Source organism: Sturnira hondurensis, unplaced genomic scaffold (genome assembly GCF_014824575.4).
Source record: "Sturnira hondurensis isolate 20B ecotype Veracruz unplaced genomic scaffold, ASM1482457v3 Scaffold0008860, whole genome shotgun sequence".
In the NCBI taxonomy this organism is placed as follows: Eukaryota; Metazoa; Chordata; class Mammalia; order Chiroptera; family Phyllostomidae; genus Sturnira; species Sturnira hondurensis.
Window position 1 is genome coordinate 5508819 of NW_028081491.1, and position 23930 is coordinate 5532748.

At 41.8% G+C, this 23930-nt stretch overlaps 1 protein-coding gene across 1 annotated transcript in view; it reads right to left on the minus strand.

The window, feature by feature from the left end:
- Positions 1-23930, minus strand: part of SHC3 (SHC adaptor protein 3) — a 136829-nt gene that overhangs the window by 67032 nt on the left and 45867 nt on the right. The window contains exon 8 of the mRNA XM_037056243.1: positions 1559-1717. Coding sequence (XP_036912138.1) covers positions 1559-1717 — 159 coding nt within the window. The remainder of the gene's footprint in view (positions 1-1558; positions 1718-23930) is intronic.

The following is a 23930-nucleotide window of genomic DNA, read 5'->3' on the forward strand; positions in this document are numbered from 1 at the left end:
CATCAACAAATGTTAGAGGCATATAAGTCAGCAGGTACATCTAATAAAACCTCAGTGTTTGATTTTCAAATAAAGAATTGTACAAAGGCACTTTGAAAAAATATGTGGAGTGCTATACAAATACGTGGTATTATAATTTTGGTCCATTGTACTGCCAACCCAGTACAATGCAAGGACCACAACAACAAGAATAGCATTCTCTTGGGTACAATTATATCCCTGAAGCCCTATATTATTCCTGGGACATAATTGCTACTCTATAAATATTCATCAAGTACTGTAAAATAAGACCTATTGTTAGTAGAAGATGGGCAGAAGTAAGGTGAATGAAATCAAAATCATGTCATTTTGACAGTTTTTAAATCATTTATATAGTTGAAGTGAAAAAAAGTTAAAACTATTGACTACAGTTTTATTTCATTTCTTTACACTATCTTTTCCCTAATTACCTGGAGTAGTTGACAATTTTTATTATATTCTTTCTGCACAATCATCATCATCCCCACTGTCATCACCATCCCCACCATCATCACCACTGTCATTATTTAGCTCCAATGGTTCAAAATAAACAGAGTGCTACTTTTATTTTTTCATATGTTTCCATAGATACTAGCCTCCCAGAGCCCTTTTGTCCTTTTGTCTCCTCTTCTTTAACTTGAGGAGTAGGAGTAGAAATTGATGGATGAGAAGATGTTGGCTCTAGTTCTCAATTTCCCTATCTCAAATCCCAGGCCTATTTAATTCTCCCAAGGCTCTGGGGCCAGGACTCATTGATAAACTGAATAAATTAAACAGTAAAACTGTTTGACTGCAAATACAACTACTAAACTGCAGTTATGAGACATTGTTAAAACTGGAGCAGAGGCTCAGAGAGCCACCACTGGTTACTACCTGATAATACATAGTGATTATTTCAGCTCCATGACAATAGGGACTTTGCTTTGTTTCCCTGTATATCCCCAGTGAGTAGAATGGTATTTGACACATGTTAGGTGTTGATGGAATAGGGAAAGAGATCTGTAGTTGTAGAGAAAGAGAAACAATAGGAGAACAATGAGAGTGAAGGCAAGCATGTGTGTGCATACAAAAAGGGTGTGCTGCCATTTCTTGGTTCTATGTTGGACTTGCTCAATAGACTGAGAGCTCTGTGAGGACAGTGCTCATACCATTTCACCTTGGCATCCTCAGAAACTGAGACAGATTTTGGTACACAACAACCAGTTAATATATTTAAGTGAATAAATAAATGAGTGTATTTATTTATGTATATTGTTTGTATCAACACTTGTGCAGATCTTCAAGAGGTAAGTAAATGCCAAAAAGAGGGGGAAATTGCTTTGTCTCTAGACAACAGGCAGGGATGTAATCCCAAAGCAAAGGTTAACCAAAGTTCAAAGCGTTAAAAAGTCCAATCACAAGCCAGAAAAGTTCTGCTAGTCATCATTGTTAATCAAAACCCAGATAATAGAAAATTCAGTAATTGCACAGATTTCCAATAAAAAGCAGTGTAGAAAGCAACCTCAAAAGAAAAGGAAACTAAAGGTGAATGGAAACCCACTCATGTCAAAGAGGTCCTTCCTGGGGCTGCTCTCTGTGCTGCTTCCTGCAGCTGGTCCAGCCTGCAGAGAGAAGTGCTGGGTATTCACGTAGGTGGGGGCTTCTCCCATAGGGGCCACATGTGCCTTCCCTTCTGGCATGCTGTAGGTGTCCATGGACCCTGCAACAACAAAAAAATGAGCCCTCTTTCTTTTGCTAATGATAATGCTGTTGATTCACTTATAGTTAAGCCACTCAGTTTCACAGAGTAGGTCCTTCAGGCTAACCATAAGAAAATTCTTCTTGTAGGTATTCATAGCTTAAATCTCCTCTTCTGAGCCCATCACATGCACTGTTGTGTTCTGGCTAGTACATGTTCTACACTTCATGTCAAAATGGGAGCCATTAGCTCATGACTGTAGATACCCATGATGGTTAATGCTTTACCAAGACTCTGCCTCATGCTGGCCAAGTGAGGGGTGCAGGCCATATCTTGGTCTGCCCATCCCTTTTACAAAGGCACCAGATCAAACAACTAAACAGAAGAGTGACAAGTCTGATTTTAATTGTCATTTTTTCCTTTTTACATATGCTTTGTAAATTAATTTCATTCTAGTATTGCAGTGAGGGTGCTGTGACTCCAATTTAGAATACTACTACCTAATAAACTGAGACACGTTTCATACAAAATAAAGCCAGACTTGCAGCTCCAACTCTAGGCAGAGGGTCCAGCGTGGGCATGACTGAGCCCTCCCTGCAAGGCAGGACCTCTATGGTACTTCCTACTTGGACCAAGACTATGTCCAAGCCAGGCCAGCAGTCCCTGCTGTTGTCGCCAGAGGAGAATGAGTGCTATTGCCTGAGCACACCTGCTTGGGTCACTATCTAATTATTTCTACAGGATCCCTGTCTCTAACATATACATACTCTCGAGATGGCCTTTTGGTATTCTCATCTCCAAAGAAGGTCACCTTTTACATTCTGTGGGCAGTGAGTGTTGAAACTAGCTCAATCCAGCTGGCAAGAGTCAGCTCAGGGTCTTTAAGAAGCTTTCCACAGAGCCTGTTGTTGGACTTTTGGCAGCACATCACCATCTGCTTGTACACATGAGAATGCAAGTATTCAGCTAAAATTCCTCCATGGTGAGCATCTCCAGCAAAGTTGTGAACTGTCTCTATTCTTATTCCTGCATGTGACTTTCATGTTCCACAGGCTGTGCCTGGGTTACATATCCTGGTTTTAACAGTGGCTAGCTGCAGTTCACACATGTGTATGTATTGCTAACAAATCAGTCTGTAAAGAGAATATTACAAACAAAATTTTTAAAAAAGAAGATGAAAAACCTAATGAATAACATTCCTGATGACACCTTCCCACTCGCATGATGGTAGATGAGAGGCTGGGACACGTAGACACACACACCATGGTAGCCTTGAGAGTTCATTTTATTTAGGGGGAATAGCTGCCAGCAGATTAACAAGAAATATCCTTATTTGTTAGATGGAAAAAGATATTTATTGCTTTCAAAAGAGAACTTGAAATGTATTAGGAGTAGTAAGTCTGTCCCTGGCTGGTGGGGCTGGGTGGATTGAGTGCCAGCCTGCAAACCAAAAGGTCACCAGTTCCATTCTCACTCAGAGCACATGCCTGGGTTGCAGGCCAGGTCCCCAGTTCGGGGCACGCAAGAGGCAACCAATCAATGTATCTCCCACACAGTGATGTTTCTCTCCCTCTTATTCTCCCTCCCTTACCCTCTCTTTAAAGGTAAACTAACAAAATCTTTTTTAAAAAAGAGTAATGAGTCTCAATATCTTACGCAAAGTTTATTTTTTCCTTGATGCATCTCTTATATTATCTGTCCTTGATCTGGCCAGAGTAACTAATAAACAAAAAGACACTTCATTTTTAAATAAACCTAGCTTATTTTTCAATAAAGTAAATATGTCTCCTTACATGTCCAAGTACACATATGCTATATAAACACTTTAATTGTCTATGGGACAAAGATAAAAACACAGTAAAAAATTCCTCTGACAAAATTATGACTTTGATTTGCTATTTTCATCCCATTTTGATGCACAGCCATGTGGTATATTCTGCCAGATATTATGTTTAATTGCCCAGGCCAGCATAAGTGTGTTATCTTTCAGTTGGGGCAGGCAACATGTGAAATACTTTCACAAAGAGGGAATTTTTAAAGTTTATTGCTTAATGATAAAGAGCTCAATTTCAAGAGTACATAACCATTATAAACATTTATGCACCCCACACAAAAGCACCTGAATACATACAGCGATCTGTGGACATAGAGGAAGAGATCAACCATAATACAGTAAGAGTGAGGGATTTTAACACCCCATTGATATCAATGGGTTTTCCAGACAGAAAATCAATTAAGAAAAAAGCAGACTGAAATGACACATTAAAGCAGATGGATTTAAATATTTTTAGAAGATTTCACCCCATTCTTCTCAAGTTCAAGTGATACATTTCTCAGGACAGATCACATGTTAGGCCACAAACAAGTTCTCTATAAATTTAAAAAGACTGAAATTCTATCAAGCACCTTCTCTGACCACAATGGTATGAAATTAGAAATCAAGTACAAAAAAAAAATGAAGAGCACACTAACACACAAAGACCAAATAACATTTTACAAAACAATGAATGTTAACAATGAGATCAGGAGAAAGTCAAAGGATACCTGAAAACAAATAAAAATGAAAATACAATGACTCAAAATCTATGCAATGTAGCAAAAGCAGTCCTAAGAGGGAAACTCATACTAATACAGGCCTAAATCAAAAGAACAAAAAAAAAAATCTCAAATAAACAATCTAATCTTACACCTAAAGGAAATAGAAGAACAACAACAAACAAAGCCCAAAGTGAGTTAAGAAGAAGTGAAATAATTAAGATCAGATTGGAAATAAAGAAAATAAGGTCTAAAAAACAATACAAAAGTTTATTGAAACCAAGAGCTGGTTCTTTGAAAAGTTAAACAAGGTTGATAAACCTTTAACCAGACTCATAAAAGGAAAGAGGGAAACCAAATAAATAAAATCAGAAATGAAAAAAAGAGAAGCGACAATGAACAACACAGAAATATAAAGGATTATAAGAAAATATTAAAAATTATTATATGCCAACAACTTGAACAACCCAGAAGAAATGGACCAATTCCTAAAAAACATACCATTCTCTAAGACCAAATGAAGAAGAAACAGAAAATATGAATAAACAGATTACTACCAGCAAAATGAAAGCAGTAATAAAAAACTCCTAACAAACAAAAGTCCTGCACCAATAATTCACAGGTAAATTTTGCCAAATATTCAAAGATAAATTAACACCTAATCTTACACATTATTCAAAAAAATTCAAGAGCAGGAAAATATCCCAAGCTCATTTTATGAAACCATCATTATCCTGATTCTAAAACCAGACAAAGACATTACAAAAGAAGAAATTATGGGCCATATTCTTAATGAACATATATCCAAAAATCTCCAACAAAATATTAGCAAACTGAATTCAGCAATACAAAAAATAAGATCAAGTGGGCTTTATTCCTGGGATGCAATGTTTGGTTCAGTATCTGCAAATCAATTATAGTAATACTCCACATAAACAAAATGACAAATGCAAATCATGTGATCATTTCAATACATGTAGAAAAAGCATTTGACAAAATCCATCATCAATTTATGACAAAAACTCTCAGCAAAATGGTAATAGAGGGAACATGCCTCAATATAATAAACGCCATATATGACAAACCTACAACTAACATCATACTCAACAAGAAAAAACTAAACATGCCTACCTTAAGATCAGGAACAAGACAGGTTTGTCTACTTTCACCACTTTTATTCAGCATAGTATAATAAGTCTTAGCCAAAGAAATCAGGCAAGAAGAAGAAATAAAAGGCATCCAAATTGGAAAGGAGGAAGTAAAACTCTCATTATGTTCAAATGACATGTTACTACATATAAAGAACCCTAAAGACTCCACCAAAAAACTATTAGAACTGATAAGTAAATGCAGTAAAGTAGCAGGTTACAAAATTAATATTCAGATCAGTTACATTTTTATATACCAATAATAAACTTTCAGAACAAGAAAACAATCATACTTAAAATTGCATCAAAAAATAAAATGCCTAGGACCCTGACTGGTGTGGGTCAGTGGACTGAGCATGGGACTGAGAAACAAAGGGTTACTGGTTCAATTCCTGGTCAGGGCACATACCTGGGTTGTGGACCATAGCCCTGGTAGGGGGATGCACAAGAGGCAACCACATATTGATGTTTTTCTCCCTCTCTTTCTCCCTCCCTTCCCCTCTCTCTAAAAACAAGTAAATAAAATCATTTTAAAAAAATGAAATGCCTAGGTATAACTTTAACCAAAGAAGTAAAAAACCTGTAGTTGAAAATTATAAGACACTGGAGGAAAAAATTTGAACAACATACAAATAAATGGAAGCATGTACCATGCTAATGGATAGAAAGAATTAACATTTTAACAATGTCCATACTATCCAAAGCAATCTATAGATTCAATGCAATTCCTATCAAAATAACAATGGCAAAAAAAATGCCAATGGCATTTTTCACAGTAAAATCAAAAATCCTAAAATGTATATGGAACCACAAAAGACCCCAAAAGCCCACAGCAATCTCGAGAAAGAAGAACAAAGTTAGGGGCATCATGCTAATATCAAACTATACTAGAAGGCAATAGTAATCAAAACAGTGTGACACTTGCATAAAAATAGGCATATAGATAAATGAAACAAAGTAGAAAGCTCAGAAATAAACCCACAACTACATGAACTAAAACTATATGACAAAGAAGGAAAGAAGATACATTGGGTTAAAGACACTCTGTTCAATAAATGGTCTTGGTAAAATTGGATAGATACATGCAAAAAATGAAACTAAACCATTAGACCACTTTCCAACACCATAAATAACAACAAACATAAAATGAATTAGAGATAAAAATGTATGACTAAAACCATATAACTCCTAAAAGAAAACATAGGCAGTAAACTCTCTGACATTACTTTTAGTAATATACTTTATGATATATCTCCTTAGGCATGGGAAACAAAAGAAAAAACAACCAATGGGACAAGTTTTTGCACAGCAAAGGAATCCGTGAAAAAAAAAATAAAAGATAGCCTATTGAATAAGAGAAGATATTTGCCAATGATATATGTGATAAGGGGTTAATAGCCAATATTTATAAAGAACTCATGCACTCAACATGAAAACACAAACAATCCAATTAAAACTGGGCAGAGGACACTGGCTGGGTAACTCAGTTGGTTAGAGTATCGTACAGATATGCCAAACTTGTGGATTTGATTCCTCATCATGGTACATACAAGAATCAACCAATGAATACAAGGTTAGGTGGAACAACAAATTGATCTCTCAATCTCTCTCTCTCTCTCTCCTTTCTTCCTCCCTTCCTCTCTCTCTCAAATCAATATTTTTTTAAAAGTTTTTGAATCACCTTTAAAACAATGGCTGTAGGTAGAGGCTTCTCCAAAGAGGACATACAGATGTCCAATACATGTATGAAAAAATGCTCAACATCACTAATCACCAGAAATTTAAAACACAGTAAGTACTTCTGGCCAAGATGGAGGTATAGGTAGATACATTTTTCATCCTTGCACAACCAAAAAAAGGACAACAAATTTAAAAGCAAAAAATAATCAGAACTGCCACAATTCGAACAGTTTGGAAGTCCAACAACCAAGGGGTAAAAGAAGAAACAGCCATCGAGACTGGTTGGAAGCGGGGTATAGGAGACTGTTCTGTGTGGCATGGGCCCAGCTCCCACTTGGAGATGCACAGAACCCACGCCTATGTATAGGTTCTCCCATGGGGAATCATGTCTGCATTGTACCTAGGCCGACTTGAGATTTGCTTTTGCTAAAGCTCCCTCACCCTGAATTGAGGTAGCAAGTGCTTACCGTAATTTCCTAAAGTCTGTGCTAAACCTCCTCAGTATGGAGTGTAACCACTTCAACCACTTTTCCCTTTGCATTTGCAAATATCCTCCTTCTGTGATGTGATTAGTGGCATCCTCTCCTTTGTTTTCTGTACAATGTAACCACCTAAAGTGAACCTGTGCATAGAAAATGAGGACCATCATTTTCCAGAAAATGTATCCAGAAAAGCAATAAAGGCTTGCCAAGGCAAGGGCCAAGGCTTTTTCTGCTCTTGGGAGAGAAGCTACCCATCCCTTTTCCTCCACAGGACTCACATAGTCCATGTGAATTTGTTTTGTCTCAGCTACAATGCCGTGGACCTCACAAGCCATGGTCCACATAAGGGGGGGTGACAGGCAGCTGGGGGAGAGAGGACAAGTGGCAAGGAAACAGCTTAAGGACTGGATGGTCCCATATTTGCATGCCAACAAACTGGAGTGGAACAACTGGGGAGTGAGACAGACCAGGCAACCTAGGGTTCCAGTATAGGGGAAAAAAGCCTCAAAACCTCTGGCTATAAAAACTTGTGGGGGTTGCGGCAACAGGAGAAACTTCCAATATCACAGGAGAGTTTCTTGGAGAGAACAACAGGGTCTTAGAACATACACAAATCCACCCACCTGGGAATCAGCACCAGAAGGGCCCAATTTGCTTGTGGGTTGTGGGGAAAGTGACTGAAAGAAGCATTGCTCGCTCTCTCTCTGACCCCTCTCCCACCTGAAGCACCACAATGTAGCAATGTGCTTTGCCCTGCCCAGGCATATACCTAATGCTCTGCCCCTTATAACATAACAACAGTGTTGAGATAAAGAAACATGGCCCAAATGAAAGAACACATCAAAGCTAAAAAAATAGAACTAAGCAATGAAGAGATAACAAACCTCTCAGATGCACAGTTCAAAACACTGGTAATCAGGATGCTCACAGAAATGGTTGAGTACAGTCATAAAACAGAGGAAAAAGTGAGGGCTATTCAAAGTGAAATAAAGAAAAATATAGAGAGAACCAAGAGTGAAGAGAAGAAAATCGGTGAAATCACTGATTTGGAGCAGAAGGAAGAAATAAATATTCAGCTAGAACAGAATGAAGAGTCAAGAATTCAAAAAAAAATGAGAAGAGACTTAGGAACCTCTGAGATGACTTTACATGTTCCAATATCCAAATCATAGAGGTCCCAAAAGGAGATGAACAAGAGCAAGAAATCAAAAATTTACTTGAACAAATAATGAAGGAGAACTTTCTCAATCTGGCGAAGGAAATAGACTTCCAGGAAGTCCAGGAAGCTCAAAGAATCACAAAAATTTGGACCCAAGAAAGCACACATCAACGCACATCATAATCACATAACCCAATATTAAAGATTGTAGGGAACCACCCTACCTGGTTTCAGAAGCTATAACCACCCCCATGGCTAAGGCTGAGTGAGCGCCCTTTAGACCATTATCCACTAAGGATACAAAGCTTATCTTCCTGGCAGGAGCACCACTTTTGCTCCTTTTACTTCATCCATAAATGGCCCCCAATGCTTGATCAGTTAGCCAATGACAGGTGAGATTCCTCAAGGGGGAAAAGACCTAAGATAGGCTTGATCATGGGGAGGCCCCAGGGAAGGACTTGCGGGGGCTATAGCAAAAGAGGGTGATGGACCTTGACCCCTCAGCTTTGACATAGCCTGAATCCTCATTCTGTCTGCAAGAAGCCTCCTAATCTCTTGGATGCCTTACTTCTCCTGCCTGACTTAAGCCTGAAACAACGACAGAGGGCGGTGCAGCCTTGTGCTGGACAGGGCAGGTTCCCTAGGGTTATAAGCCTAAGAAAGAATATGTAAAATCCTGTGAAACCTGTTTTGCTAAGAATGCTATCAATTAAATGATAAGGTTACAAGCAGGAAATGAGTTTGTTTCCCAAAGTTTTATAGCCCTTTAGCAAATCCTGACTCAGAATAGGCCCTGGTAGTTCTTTGTATGCTATCTATTGTTTGATCCTCACTACCTGACAATGATCAATGAATTTTATCTGTATTCCTGTGTTAATGGAACCCAATAAAAGCTTGTCCAGGCAAGTGTCAGGGCGCTCTCCCCTTGGGAGAGTAGCTGTGCCATCACTTGTCATACACAGGATTCGGTGGTCCATGTGAATTTGTCTTGTATCTCATCCATAATGCCACGGACACTGCAGGCCAGTGTTCACACCAAAAGATAAGGAGGGAATCTTAAAAGCAGCAAGAGGAAAGGAGACACTTATCTACAAAGGAGTTTCTATAAGACCCTCAGCTTGTAGAGGCCTTCCCAGGAGGGGAGCTAGCCAGTGAATCAATGAGATAAATGTAATGGCTAATGGCCTTCCCAGAGGGGGGACTCGCAGCTGAGTCAACAAGATCAGGGAGAGCAAGTAACGAAGTAACTGAGGAGTAAGAACAAAGAAATTTGTATTAACTCCTATCAGCAGTTCCACTTGCTTGCTTTCGAGCCAGAAGTAATGGACTGAGTGGCAGACCACCCCTCACCATATATAAACAATTGTTGCCCACTGGTCGGGGCCCAGAATTTGGAGACTGACTCCTCTGGGTCCCCATGCATAAAATAAAATTCTACTCCGAACACCCGAAAGCGGCTGAGTTGTTTTCTATAACATTTTGGTTCCCTGACCAGGAAACCACTCATGTGAGCAGGCCTCTTTTTTTGCCTCAGGTGAAGGCAACAGGAGAGTGACAGAGAGGGAGCCTGGTGGCTGAAGGGAAGCATGCACCCCGGTGATTTTGGGTCCCAGATACTCCGGGCTCCGTGGAAGTCATCCTCCGGACTGCTCTTCGACTCGGGCAGGTGGGGTGCGGACTGGAACTATGGAACCTGAGAAGGCACCGATCCGCCCCGGGGACCAGAGCCCAAGACCAGGCCCACCCTTACCATGGAAGGAGACAGACTGATCACCTCTCAGGCAGGCAATTAGCCGGTAAGTCCTCTGAAGGCCAATTGGCCATCTGGAAGCGGAAATGTATCCCCACCTGGGCAGTCCTACTCGGGCGGGACTGTATAAACTCTCCAATGTTTATGTGTGTGTTTGTGGGAGTGACTGTGTTTATGGCTCCACAGGTGACAAACCTATGGAGCAACAGTGGGCCCCAACCTGCGATTCCTCGGTCTGTCATATGGCATAACGGCTGGGAGTTTAACCTAGATTCTACAGGAGCAGCCTTAGATAAGACAAGACCCAAGCTCCTCCAGAGAGGGGATGCCAGGCGGGCGAAAAGGAAACCCCTTCCCTTTGTCTGTCTGCAGTTCTGGGAGGATCACCATGGGCGGGGGACCTTCCACTGTGTTAGACTGCATGCTGCAAAACTCTGACTGATTCCGGGGCCAGGAACCGAGCATGGATGGTAGTCAGTTAGAGGTCTTTTGCACCTCTGAGTAGCCAACATTTGCAGTATGCTGGCCCCCTGAAGGAACACTGAACTTAGGTATAATTAGGTCAGTCCACCTCATAGTGACAGGCAAGCCAGGACACCCCGATCAGTATGTTTATATAGACCACTGGCAGGAATTAGTGCAGGACATGCCATCAGTGTTCAGGTCAGAAGCCTAAGACAGTAGGAAAGGCTGGCGGTAGGTGAAAAGTGGCGCAATCCAGTGTCTTAGTCACTCAGTCAAGAGAAACATGCCACCCCCCCACCCCCACCCGCGCCATTTTCAAAGTAGAGCCAGAGGAAGAGCTACCTATTGCTTCCCTATATGCTCTGGAAACTCTCGGCCAGACCCGGGGAAGCAAAGGCCCTCATCTGCGACCTAGATTCCAGCTCCTACCGTTCTCTGGTGGCACAGTAGAGACCCTGTTCAAAAGGGTTGGCCTCTCTAAAATATGCCCCAGTATAACAGAGCAGTCGCCCAGCTAGGCGGCAGGCAGTGACCCCCACCCGACCCCCCCGTTGGAGGGATGGGAGGCTGCTGAGGCCCACAAGGCCCCCTGCACCTGGTCCTGCTAAACGGGTTGCCAAGGAGACAAGCAGGGCTGCCCCAGCCGAGGCCCCTTGATTGAGCCAGGAGCAAGCTGTGAAGACCTCCTGAGCCTACCCTGGCAGCCCCTGCAGTGGGGCGTTTGGAAATCAGATACCTCAAGGGAGCAGGCAGCCACCAGATTGCTGAAGCAGAGGAACCAAGAGTAAAAAGAATGATAGATAAATCTAGATAAGTAGAAATATGCATAAAGGATGTGAAAGTTTTAAACCTAGAGTAAAGGAAACCTCAACTACTTGTTTTCTGGTTTCGTAGGAAAAGAGCAAATTTCTCACATGTGGTTCTGTTTCTGATCAGAAACCTGTATTATAAGGCCTAGGAAAGGTCACCTGTAGCCAGTTGGGGAGAGTGCCTTTGCCATCCGGGACCCAGGAAGGGTCAATTGGGACTGACGAGTGCTTCGGCCTGAGGCAAAGCAGCATGTCTCTGCTATGAGACAGGCCTAAAGGAGCATGTCTCTTCGAGGCACCAGTGGACGCATTGGTGCAAGAGAATGCCTCTACCTGTGTACTGTTTTGGAACTCTGTGTTTTGAATTTTGCTCTGCATCTGCTCTGAAAAGGAAAAAGAAAAATCCCACTGGCAGGCTACAAAGACCAGGGTTATAGGCACCTACAGTCCTCAGCCTAGCTGGCTTACACGCAGACCAGACTGCCACAGGGTTTCAGAAACTCTCCCACTCCCCTCGAAGAGGCCCTGGCCAGAGACCTAAAATCATTCACCGAGGAGACTGACCCAGTGTTACTGCAATGTATAGATAACCTCCTTTCAGCCGCACGAACCCGAGACCGGTGTTGGGAGGGCCCTTGCCAGCTGTTCGAACTGCTGACCAAGACAGGGTACCAGGTGTCCTTAAAGAAGGGGCACAGATCAAAACAGAGTGGGCACAACAAGCTGGAGGACAGGAAACTGCTAAGAAGAATTAGAAGTTGTCACATGGGAAAACATATGTTCCCCAGGGGCAAGCCAGCAATCTAGTGAGGCAGTGCCACAGCCTCACTTATATAGGCAAGACGTCCCTAGAAAACCTGTTAAAAAGGTACTTTTACCTCCCTAACCTGGCTGCGCTCTGCACCTCTGGGGCAATGCAGTGTGTTACGTGTGCCCAGAACAATGCACCCAGGGATAAAGTCAGGAATACAGCACTCAGGGAGGCAGCCATTTGAGGACTTGCAAGTGGACTTTACTGAAGTCAGACGAAGTCGGGGGTATAATTACCTCTTAGTCATCATCGGCACCTTTTCTGGGTGGGTAGAAGCCTTCCCCACCAGGACTGAGAAAAGCCGAGAAGTCACCCAGGCCCTGATGAGGGAAACCATCCCAAGGTACAGATTGTCCCTGACTATTGGGAGTGACAATGGTCCAGCTCTCATCTCAAACATAATACAGGAGGTAACAAGGCTCCTCCATATCACATGGAAATTGCACACTGCATACTGACCCCAGAGCTTGGGAAAGGTAGAGCACATGAACTGGACTCTCATGGAAACTCTAACAAAGTTCCACAAGGAGACTGGACAGCCTTGGACTGACTTGCTGCCACTGGCACTACTTAGGGTTAGGAATGGCCCTAACCCTTCAGGCTATACCCCATATGAGTTAGTCTTTGGGAGACCTCCTCCCATCCTCAGAATAGATAAAGGGGGACCCCAGACCTCCCATAGTGATGTTGCCTTCTGAGGATGTGAGGCCCACTATGGTTTCTCCCGCCCTGCAGGTGGGAGAAGTCTCCATCACGGATTCGCAGCTTCTGCGAGTGGACTCTGCTCACCTGCTGCACCAGGGGCCTCTGGGGCCTCCTTTGCTCTGGAAACTGGAGCCAGAGCCTTGGGGCTGCCAATGCAGGTGGGCAGAACCAGAGTCAGGGTGCTGCCATTTTGGGTATAATGGATTAGCCACGTGAATGCCCCACCATGGAGGACAGAGCATTCATGGGTGTCTCGATCTTGGAACTGGCTAAGTCTTCTCTTCAGATTATGGGCTGTATGGTGCTGCTGTGTGGACACCGCAGCAGTCAGGTTCTCTTTGTAGCTGGTTCTGATAGGAATAGCTCTAGTTTTGAAGATCATGAACTAAGGTTCGAGGCTGACCATCTGATTTATAGGGTGTTTGCAAGGTCTAAGCTTCAGAAAGGTGCAAAATGTCCCTGCAAATCTAGGGACTTTTAGTAGAAGATGTCTATAGTGCTAGGGACTTTTAGCTGCCAGATACTGAGTTTAAGTACAGTCCTTCCCAGTATGGGAAAGGAACAGGGATTAAAGGGAATTATGGATAAATCGAAATAGGTAAAAAAGGCTATAGAAGGTTTGTGAATATTGCAGAAAGTTTTGGGGAAGTTATAAAAATAAATGGAAATGTGAAAGTTTTGGAAAGAAATTATGTGGTGTTAGTAATAGAAGGTATAAGGCATGGAGATGCAACTTGATGAGTATTAGAAGAAAAAAGATTTTCCTTCAAACTTTGTTTTTCTCCCTACCTGATCCCTCCAGAATTTGGCATTCTAAAGGAATGAATGATGATGTAAGCTTTCTTTGCATAAAACCAATAAGACCAGTCATTAATAGTAGTTTTGTTAATCAGGACTTTGACCGGAATGTCACACCTGAAGGAGGCATGTATGGGTTCTGGTCGTTACCAGAGAGCTCAGAGGAACTGGGATTGACCTGTGAAGCTAGCGAAAGCCCACAAGAAAAGCCTTGTACTTTGGATGGTTGTGTGGTTTGAGTCAGCATTTCCAGGGAAGGAACGAAGGTTGCTTTCCTGAAAGATGGCTAAAAAGGAACTTGTAGGCAGAATAGAGGCTCAAGAATTTGAGTGAAATGACTGGTACAGGCGAAATCAGATGGCAGATGTGTGGCTCTGCTTCTGTGCCCCAAGGGGCAGACTGAGAAGTCAATCTAAGGGTTCCCTGTGTGAGTTCCAGCAAAGCGGATTTTAGGGTCATAAGTGATCCAGGTTGCTCTTAGTATGTTTATGCAAATGAACAGTCAAAATCAAAAGTGGAACACAAAGTAGTCCCTGTAATAACAGTAAGGGTGATCTTAAGGAGAAAAACTGTAGTTCAAGGAAAATAACTATGCTCAGTATTGGACATCAGAATGGCACAGCTAACTGTCTTGATGAAACCAGGTTTGTGATGTCACTGAAGATGTACAATTTAAAGGTGCAAAGGACCTGTCAAATTGCCACTGTTAAATGTCATTTCAGGAAGGACCTTGCAAAGGAATGTCTTCCCAAAGGACAGTCTCACAGGCGCAAAGACTGGTTTAGAGATTGTTGTGTAAATTAACCTGTGTGTTCTTCTGTTTTCATAGGGCATATGCATATGACCTGCCTATGCCTGTGAGTGATTGGTTGCAATATAGGCCTCATTTAAGGAGCCCATCTTTGTCATCGCCCCCTGAGACTCAACAGTTTGATTGAACTAAGTAGTTAGGTTGATAAATGGTTGGGGTGGTCTGTGGGCTTCACTTTAGAACTGACTTTTCCTTTTCTGTCTTGATAGCTTGGATGGAAAGGGCTCAGAAATCTAAAAGGAGGGAAATCCTAAATGTATTCCCCTCATTCCGAGTGAAGTACAGTGGGCCACAAGAGTTTTGGATAGGTGTATCATGCTTTGTACACTTTCCTCCAGATAAGCCGTTCTTTGCTGAAGTCCCTGCCTTTGTCATTCAATAGTTATGATTTAATTGTGCTTCCAATTTCTTGCCTAATCTGTCACCTCCAGAATATGACCTGACCAGAAGGCCAATGGTCCAGTAATGCCAGCCTTTGGACACCAAGCCTGCAGCTTCCTGGTGACAGCCAACTGACCAGGACCCTGTAAGGACCTTCCCCTTGCAGGAAGGACTCCCTCCATGCTGCAGCCCACCCTCCTCTTTCAGGGTACCCCTCACCCAAGGGTCGGTAGAATGATGTCCATGTCCAGCTGGAAGTACTTATAAGAAGATGAGACCTTCCTTCCTTGTCCTTTACATGATTCCAGAAAGAGAAAGGGGTCTCAGAACCCCTCCCTAATAGTAAATCACAGGAAGAGAAAAATGATGAGGAAAGAAACCTCATCAATGCTCTGAATCCAGGGAAAGGGGGGACCTATATGTTCCTAGGACAGGAATATTGCTACTATGTAAATCAGTCAGGGATCATTGCAAAGAAAGTTAAAGAAATCAGAGAGAATATAAACCGCTGCACTAAAGAAACAGAAAGTTAAAATTAGAGAAATTGAGAAATAAATCCTTGAGCCTGGCTCAAGTGACTACTTCCCCTTCTCAGACCCCTAGTTATTATATTCTTTTGTTGTTGTTGTTGTTTTGGTCTTTTTTATAAATTTTATTTAATTATTTTTCAAGTACAGTTTTCTGTCTATTACACCCATTCGATCCCACCCCCTCATGCTACCTCCCTCCCTCCCATTTCCACCCTTTAGTTGTTGTCCAGGTATCCTTTATATAGGTTCCTCTAAATCCCTCCCTTATTTCCCCTGAAATTCCCTCCCCTCTCCCCTCTGGTCACTGTCAGCCTGTTCTCTATTTCAGTGTCTTTGGTTGTATTTTGCTTGCTTGTTTGTTTTGTTGTTTAGCTTCCTGTTAGAGGTGAGATCATATGGTATTTGTTCTTCAACACCTGGCTTATTTCACTCAGCATAACGCTTTCCAGTTCCATCCATGATGTTGCAAAAGGTACGAGCTCCTTCTTTCTTTCTGCAGCATAAAATTCCATTGTGTATATGTACCATAGTTTTTTGATCCATTCATTTACTGACGGGCACCTAGGTTGCTTCCAACTCTTGGCTATTGTAAATTGTGCTGCTATGAACATTGGGGTGCATAGGTTCTTTGGGATTGGTGTTTTAGGGTTCTTAGGATACACTCCTAGCAGTGGAATTGCTGGGTCAAAAGGCAGATCTGATTTTAGTTTTCTGAGAAAATTCCATACTGTTTTCCATAATGGTTGTACCAGTCTAAAATCCCACCAACAGTGAACCAGAGTCCCCTTTTCCTCACACCCTCTCCAACATTTGTTGTTTATTGCTTTGTTTATGATAGCCATTCTGACGGGTGTAAAGTGGTATCTCATTGTGGTTTTAATTTGCATCTCTCTGATAGCAAGTGATATTGAGCATCTTTTCATGTGTCTCTGGATCCTCTGTATGTCCTCCTTGCAGAAGTGTCTGTTCAGGTCCTTTCCTCATTTTGTAATTGGGTTAGTAATCTTCTTAGAGTGAAGTCGTGTGAGTTCTTTGTATATTTTGGAGATTAAACCTATGTCTGAGGTATCATTGGCAAATCTGTTTTCCCATACAGTTGGTTGTCTTTTTATTTTAATGCTGTTTTCTTTAGACGTGCAGAAGCTTTTTACTTTGATGAGATCCCATTTGTTCATTCTTTCCTTTATATTTCTTGCTCTAGGGGACATATCAGTAAAAATGTTGCTGTGTGAAATATCTGATATTTTCCTGCCCATGTTCTCCTCTACGGCTTTAATGGTTTCACGGCTTATATTTAAGTCTTTTATCCACCTTGAATTAATTTTGGAGTATGGTGTAAGTGGTGCTCGAGTTTCATTTTTTTGCATATAGCTGTCCAGTTCTCCCAACACCATTTTTTGAAAAGGCTATCTTTACCCCATTTTCTGTTACTGCCCCCTTTGTCAAATATTAATTGACTATAGAGAGCTGGGTTTATTTTTCATTTCTCTGTTCAGTTCCATTGGTCTATGTGCCTGTTTTTATGCCAGTACCAGGCTGTTTTCATTACAGTGGCCTTGTAATACAGTTTGATATCAGGTATTGTGATCCCTCTTACTTTGTTCTTCTTTCTCAAAACTGTGGCTGCTGTTCGGGGTCTTTTATGGTTCCATATACATTTTTGAATTGTTTCTTCTATGTCTGCAAAATATGCCATTGGCACTTTAATAGGTATTGCATTGAATATGTAAATTGCTTTGGGTAGTATGGACATTTTGATGATGTTAATTCTTCCAATCTATGAGCACGGTATATGTTTCCATTTGTTTGTATCTTCCTTGATTTCTCTCTTCAGTGTTGTGTTGTTTTCTGCATACAGGTCTTTCACTTCCTTGGTTAGATTTATTCCCAGATATTTTATTTTTGTTTTTGCTATATCGAATGGGATCTTTTTTCTTGATTTCTGCTTCTGCTGGTTCATTGTTGGTATACAAAAATGCCTTTGATTTCTGGATATACTTTGTAACCCTGTTTTGCCAACATCATTTATTAGTTCGAGCAGTTTTGGGGTAGAGTCTATAGGATTTTCCATGTACACTATCATGTCATCTGCAAACAATGACAGTTTTGATTCCTCCTTTCCGATTTGAATGCCTTTTATTTCCTTTTCTTGCCTGATTGCTGAGGCTAAAACTTCCAATACTATATTAAATAGAAGTAGTGAAAGTGGACAACCTTGTCTTCTTCCTGATCTTAGTGGAAAAGATTTCAGTTTTTGCCTATTAAGTATGATGTTGGCTGTAGGTCTTTCATATATGGCCTTTATTATATTGAGGAATACTCCCTCTTTTCCCACATTGCTGAATATTTTTATCATAAATGGTGTTGTACCTTATCAAAAGCTTTTTTGCATCTATTGATATGATCATGTGGTTTTTGTGTTTGCTTTTTTTATGTGATGTATTACACTTACTGATTTGTGGATATTTAAGCATCCTTGCATTCCTGGGATGAATCCCACTTGGTCGTGGTGTGTGATCTTTTTGATGTATTGTTGGGTGATTTGCCAATATTTTGTTGAGGATTTTAGTGTCTATGTTCATCAGCGATATTGGCCTAAAGTTTTCTTTCTTTGTTGTGTCTCTATCTCATTGTGGAATTAGGATGATGCTGGCTTCATAAAAAGAGTTTGGGAGTTTCCCATCATTTTGGATTTTTTGGAATAATCTGTGAATAATAGGGGTGAGCTCTTCCTTAAATGCTTTGTAGAATTCTCCTGTGAAACCATCTGGTCCAGGGCTTCTGTGTGATGGGAGTTTTTTAATCACTGCTTCAATTTCATCTGCTGTTATTGGTCTGTTCAGGCTTTCTACTTCTTCTTCATTGAGTTTTGGAAGATTATATTTTTCTAGAAATTTGTCCATTTCACCTAGGTTTTCCAATTTCTTGGCATACAGTTCTTCATAGTAATTTCTTACAATCCCTTCTATTTCTGTGGTATCACTTGGAATTTCTCCTCTTTCATTTCTGATTGTTTTTATTTCTGTCCTCTCTCTTCTTTTCTTAATGAGCCTAGTTAAAGGCTTGTCTATTTTGTTTATCTTTTCAAAAAACCAACTCTTGGATTCACTCATCCTTAGAATTGTGCTTTTATTCTCTATGTCATCTAATTGTGCTCTGATCTTGGTTATTTCCTTCCTTCTACTTGCTCTGGGCTGTCTTTTTTGTTGTTCTTCAAGTTCTTGCAGGCATCAGGTTAGGTCGTTTGTTTGAAATGTTTCTATCTTCTTTGGGTAAGCCTGTATTACTATGAACTTGCCTCTCAGGATTGCCTTCGCCGTGTCCGATAAGTTTTGGGTTGTTTTGAGTTCATTTTCATTTGTTTCCAGAAACTTTTTGATTCCTTCCCTAATTTCAATCTTGACCCATTTGTTCTTTAATGGCATACCATTCAGTCTCCATGATTTGGGGTATTTTTGGTTTTTTCCTGTGGGGTTGGTTTCTAACTTCAGTCCCTTTTGGTCAGAGAAAATGCTTGGTATCATTTCAATTTTCTTGAATTAGTTGAGGCTCATTTTGTGCCCTATCATATGGTCTATGTTTGAAAATGTTCCATGTGCATTTGAAAAGAATGTATATTTAGCATCTTTGGGATGAAGGGCTCTAGACATATCAGTCAAGTCCATTTTATCTAGGGTGTTGTTTAGTGCAGCTATATCTTTGTTGATGTTTTGTTAGGAAGATCTGTCCATTTTTGACAGTGGGGTGTTAAAATCCCCTACTATAATTGTGTTGCTGTCAATATCTTTCTTGAAGTCCTCAAGGATTTTCTTTATATATTTGGGTGCTTATGTTGGGTGTATATATATTTACGATGTTAATGTCTTCTTGGTGCATTCTTTTCTTGAGTATTTTGAAGTGACTTTCTGGGTCTCTCTTTATGGCCCTTTTTTGAAATCTATTTGATCTGATATTAGAATTGCTACCCCGGCTTTTTTTTCTTGTCCATTTGCTTGGAAAATTTGGTTCCATCCTTTCACTATTAGTGTGTGATGGTCTTTTATCCTGAGATGGGTCTGCTATAGGCAGCATATGTGTGGGTCATGCTTTTCTATCTATTCAGCTATTCTATGTCTTCTGATTGTAGCATTTAATCCATTTACGTGTAAGGTTATTATTGATAGGTACTTATTCATTGCCATTTTTGTACCATAGTTCTCTGTCTCTCTCTTTTCCTTCCTTTCCTTAAAGCAGTCCTTTTAGTAATTCTTGTAGAGCTGGTTTGGTGGAGGCATATTATTTTAGACTTCTTTTGTCTTGGAAGGTCTTTATTTGGTTGTCTGTGTTGATTGAGAGCCTTGCTGGGTAAAGTAGCCTTGGTCGTAGGCCTCTGTTTCTTATTACTTGAAATATTTCTTTCCATTCTCTTCTTGCTTGGAGTGTTTCCATTGAGAAGTCAGTAGCTAAACTTATTGGGGGCTCCCTTGTACGTTCCTTCCTTTTTCTCCCTTGCTGCCTTTAAGGTTCTCTCTTCATCTTGGAATTTTGCCATTTAATGATGATGTGTCTTGAAGTGGGCCTCTTTGGGTTCCTCTTGAATGGGACTCTCTGTGATTCCTGGATTTGTGTAACTTTTTCTCTCATCAAATTAGGAAAATTTTCCATCATTGCTCTTTCAAATAGGTTTTCTATCCCTTGTTCTTCTTCTGGTATTCCTATTATTCAGATATTATTAAGTTTCGTATTGTCTTGTATTTCTCTTAATCCCTCTTCATTCTTTTTGAGCCTCTTTTCCCTTTCTTGCTCTTTCTGGGAGATTCTTTCTACTGTGTTGTCCAACTTGCTGATCTGATCTTCTGCCTCATCGATCCTGCTTTTCATTACTTCCACTGTTTTCTTCAGTTCAGAAATTGTATTCTTCATTTCCTCTTGTCCTTTGCTGATAGTTTCTCTTTCCTTTTTCAGGTTGATATAGTTTGCAGAGAGTTCAGTGTAGCTACCCTCTAGTTTCTGGTAGCTCCCCTCTAGTTTCTGGTAGCTCATTGTGAGCTCTTTGAATTTCTTGATAACTAGTGCTTTGAATTCAATATCTGATAGTTGACTTGCCTCTATTTCATCTAACATTCTTTCTGAGACTTCCACCTTTTTTTTTAATTTGGGCATTGTTTCTTTGTCTTCCCATTGCTTATGAGACTCTTCGTGTTAGCTTGAGCTTCTTAAATTGATCTGCTCTGACTCCCTGGGTTTATGGTATGAACTTCTGTGATAGAATACCTGTGAAATTCAGTGGTGAAATCTCCTTCAGGTATCTTGATGTTCTCTGCTTCCCCCTACGCCTTTCTTTGTGTGTGTGTGATCAGTTGGAGGAGGAGGCAAAATGGTTTATGACAGCAGGAGAGTACTTTATGATATTTATGGTCACAGCCAGTAAAGAAGAGATACAAGATCTTTAGACTATATATAGTGTTAACCTTAATCTTCAACCCAACTTCCCACTGTTAAGAAAGGATGGACCAAAGATAAGTCTCCTGTTGGGGAGAGAAGGCTTGTGAGTTAGACCTAGAAAGCACTGAGTTTGCAGGCAGTCAGATTTTGAGGTAAGGTGAGAGTAAAAATTAGTAAATAAGTGTAGTAGGTGAGCAAGTAGAGTTAATCACTTGCAGTAATGGAATTCAGGAACCTGTAAAGTGTGCTAAGACCTGAGAGATGTGTTGTGAAGTATTTACAGTGGTATAGAAAGCAACAAACAAACCAACCAACAAACAAACATTAAAAAAGGTCAGGAGAAGGGAGGAAAAAGCAATAAGTTTGGAGTGAAAGGAAGAAAGACTAAAACAAGGAAAAAGAAAGGAGAGGAACAAAGTATTGAAAGATAAAGCAATAATAAAATTTAAAAATATATACGATTACTGAAAAAAAAACAAAAAGAAAAAAAAACGGAGGGAGGAGAAAAACCACCCTCCCTTATTGGTTTCAGACTGTCCAATCCGGTTTGTCTGGTTTCAGCCGGACCCCTCTGTGAGCTGGGTTGTAGGCACAGGTGCACACCCCCACACCAACCATGCTACCAGACTGGGGTGTGGGCACCCGCCAACCCCACAGGCTGCCTGGGCCCCAAGGGATCTGGTGCTGGTCCTTCCCAGTCCTGTGACTGGGTGAGAAGCAAGTCAAGTTGCCTTTTTAGAAGAACACTTCAGTCCACTTTCCAATAAAAAACTTCTCCAGAAAGCCTGCCTCTCAGCCCAGCCCAACCCCCAACCCGACCTGTTAGGACAATGCTCCACTCAAATCTCCCGGGCTGGCAGGCTGGTGGGCTGGTGATTACAGAGATCACAACTGAACACAGCCCCCTGTCCTTGCCACCCTCCCGGCAAACCTAGGCAGACAGCTCTCTACCACCCAGCCCTGCCTTGATGGGGAGGGAGGGAGCCAGCTCTCTTCCAAGGACCCCACAGCTGGCCCAAGGCTCCACTGGGTGCCAGGCTCCCGATGAGTCCTCCCTGGCAGACGCCCAGGACGCCAGCTTCAGACAGAAGCCTCTGCACTCCGACTGTGGTGGTGGTGGTGCTCTGAGGCCGTTAGGCGCTGGACGTGTAGGGCTGCCGGTCCGCCGCTGCCACTTTTGTCTTTACTCTGGGGTGCCTGGCTCCAGATGAGTCCTCCGTGGCAGACGCGCCCCCCCCCCATGCTGATGCTGGCTGCAGATGGAAGCCTCTGGGCCCCTCTGGGCCGTGACCGCTGGGGCAGTGCGGGCTCTGAGGTCTCTAGGCACCAACCGAGGGCCGCTGGTCCCGCCACCACCCTTGTCTTTACTCAGGAGTGCCGGGCTCCCCATGAGTCCTCTGCGGCAGATGCCCCAGTTACTGGGTGCAGATGGAAGCCTCTGGGCCCCGACTACTGCAACAGCGGTGACTTAGAGGCCCTTATGAGCCAGCGGAGGGCTGCCAGCCCAGCCACCTCCGTCCTTACTCATGTCCCTGAGGCCCCACCAACCTGTAACTGTCTGGTCCATCACTACCTCTGGTCTCTTATGTTCATAAATGCTGGGGAATTGTTGATGGGGAATTGAATGTGCTGTTCCTCAGTAGATCTGCCAGGATTTTCTCCCAGGGGTATGAGATCTGGAGTTGCTCCATCCTACTCCGTCGCCATTTTTTCTCTCTCCCCTAATTATTATCTTCTTAGCTTCAAGCTTCGGCCCCTATATCCTGCAGACCATAGTTCAGAGCCTAGAAGCAACAGTTATCCACAGGGCAACTGCCAAGAGTTTGTCCTTTCAACAAGGACAAACTGTTATCAGAAATTACAACAGCCCCCTGACCCACAAGAATAACCATAGAGTGATGCTAGAGCAGTCAACAGCACTGTCAAGCATCAAAATTGGGGAATGCAGTGGCCTGCCCAGGAGGGGAGCTAGCCAGTGAATCAATGAGATAAATGTAATGGCTAATGGCCTTCCCAGAGGGGGGACTCGCAGCTGAGTCAACAAGATCAGGGAGAGCAAGTAACGAAGTAACTGAGGAGTAAGAACAAAGAAATTTGTATTAACTCCTATCAGCAGTTCCACTTGCTTGCTTTCGAGCCAGAAGTAATGGACTGAGTGGCAGACCACCCCTCACCATATATAAACAATTGTTGCCCACTGGTCGGGGCCCAGAATTTGAAGACTGACTCCTCTGGGTCCCCATGCATAAAATAAAGTTCCACTCCGAAAACCTGAAAGCGGCTGAGTTGTTTTCTGTAACAAGCTGATTTCTCAAAAGAACTTTGCAGTCAAGAAGGGGCTGGAAAAAAAAAGTATTCCAAATCATGAAAGGCAAGGACCTTCATTCAAAATTGCTCTATCCAGCAAAGCTATCATTTAAATGGAAGGGTAGATAAAGTGCTTCTCAGATAAGGTCAAGTTCAAGGAGTTCATCATCACCAAGAGCTTAGTACATGAAATGTTAAAGGAACTTATCTAAGAAAAAGAACATAAAAAATATGAACAGTAAAATGACAACAATGTCACAACTATCAACAACTGAACCTAGAAAACAAAAACTAAGCCAACAACTACAACAGCAACAGAATCACAGAATTGTAGGTACCTGGAGGGTTATCAGCAAGGAGGGGGATTGGGCAAAATGGGGAAAAAGGTACAGGAAGTGAGAAGCATAAATTGTAGGTACTAAATGGACAGGGGGAGGGT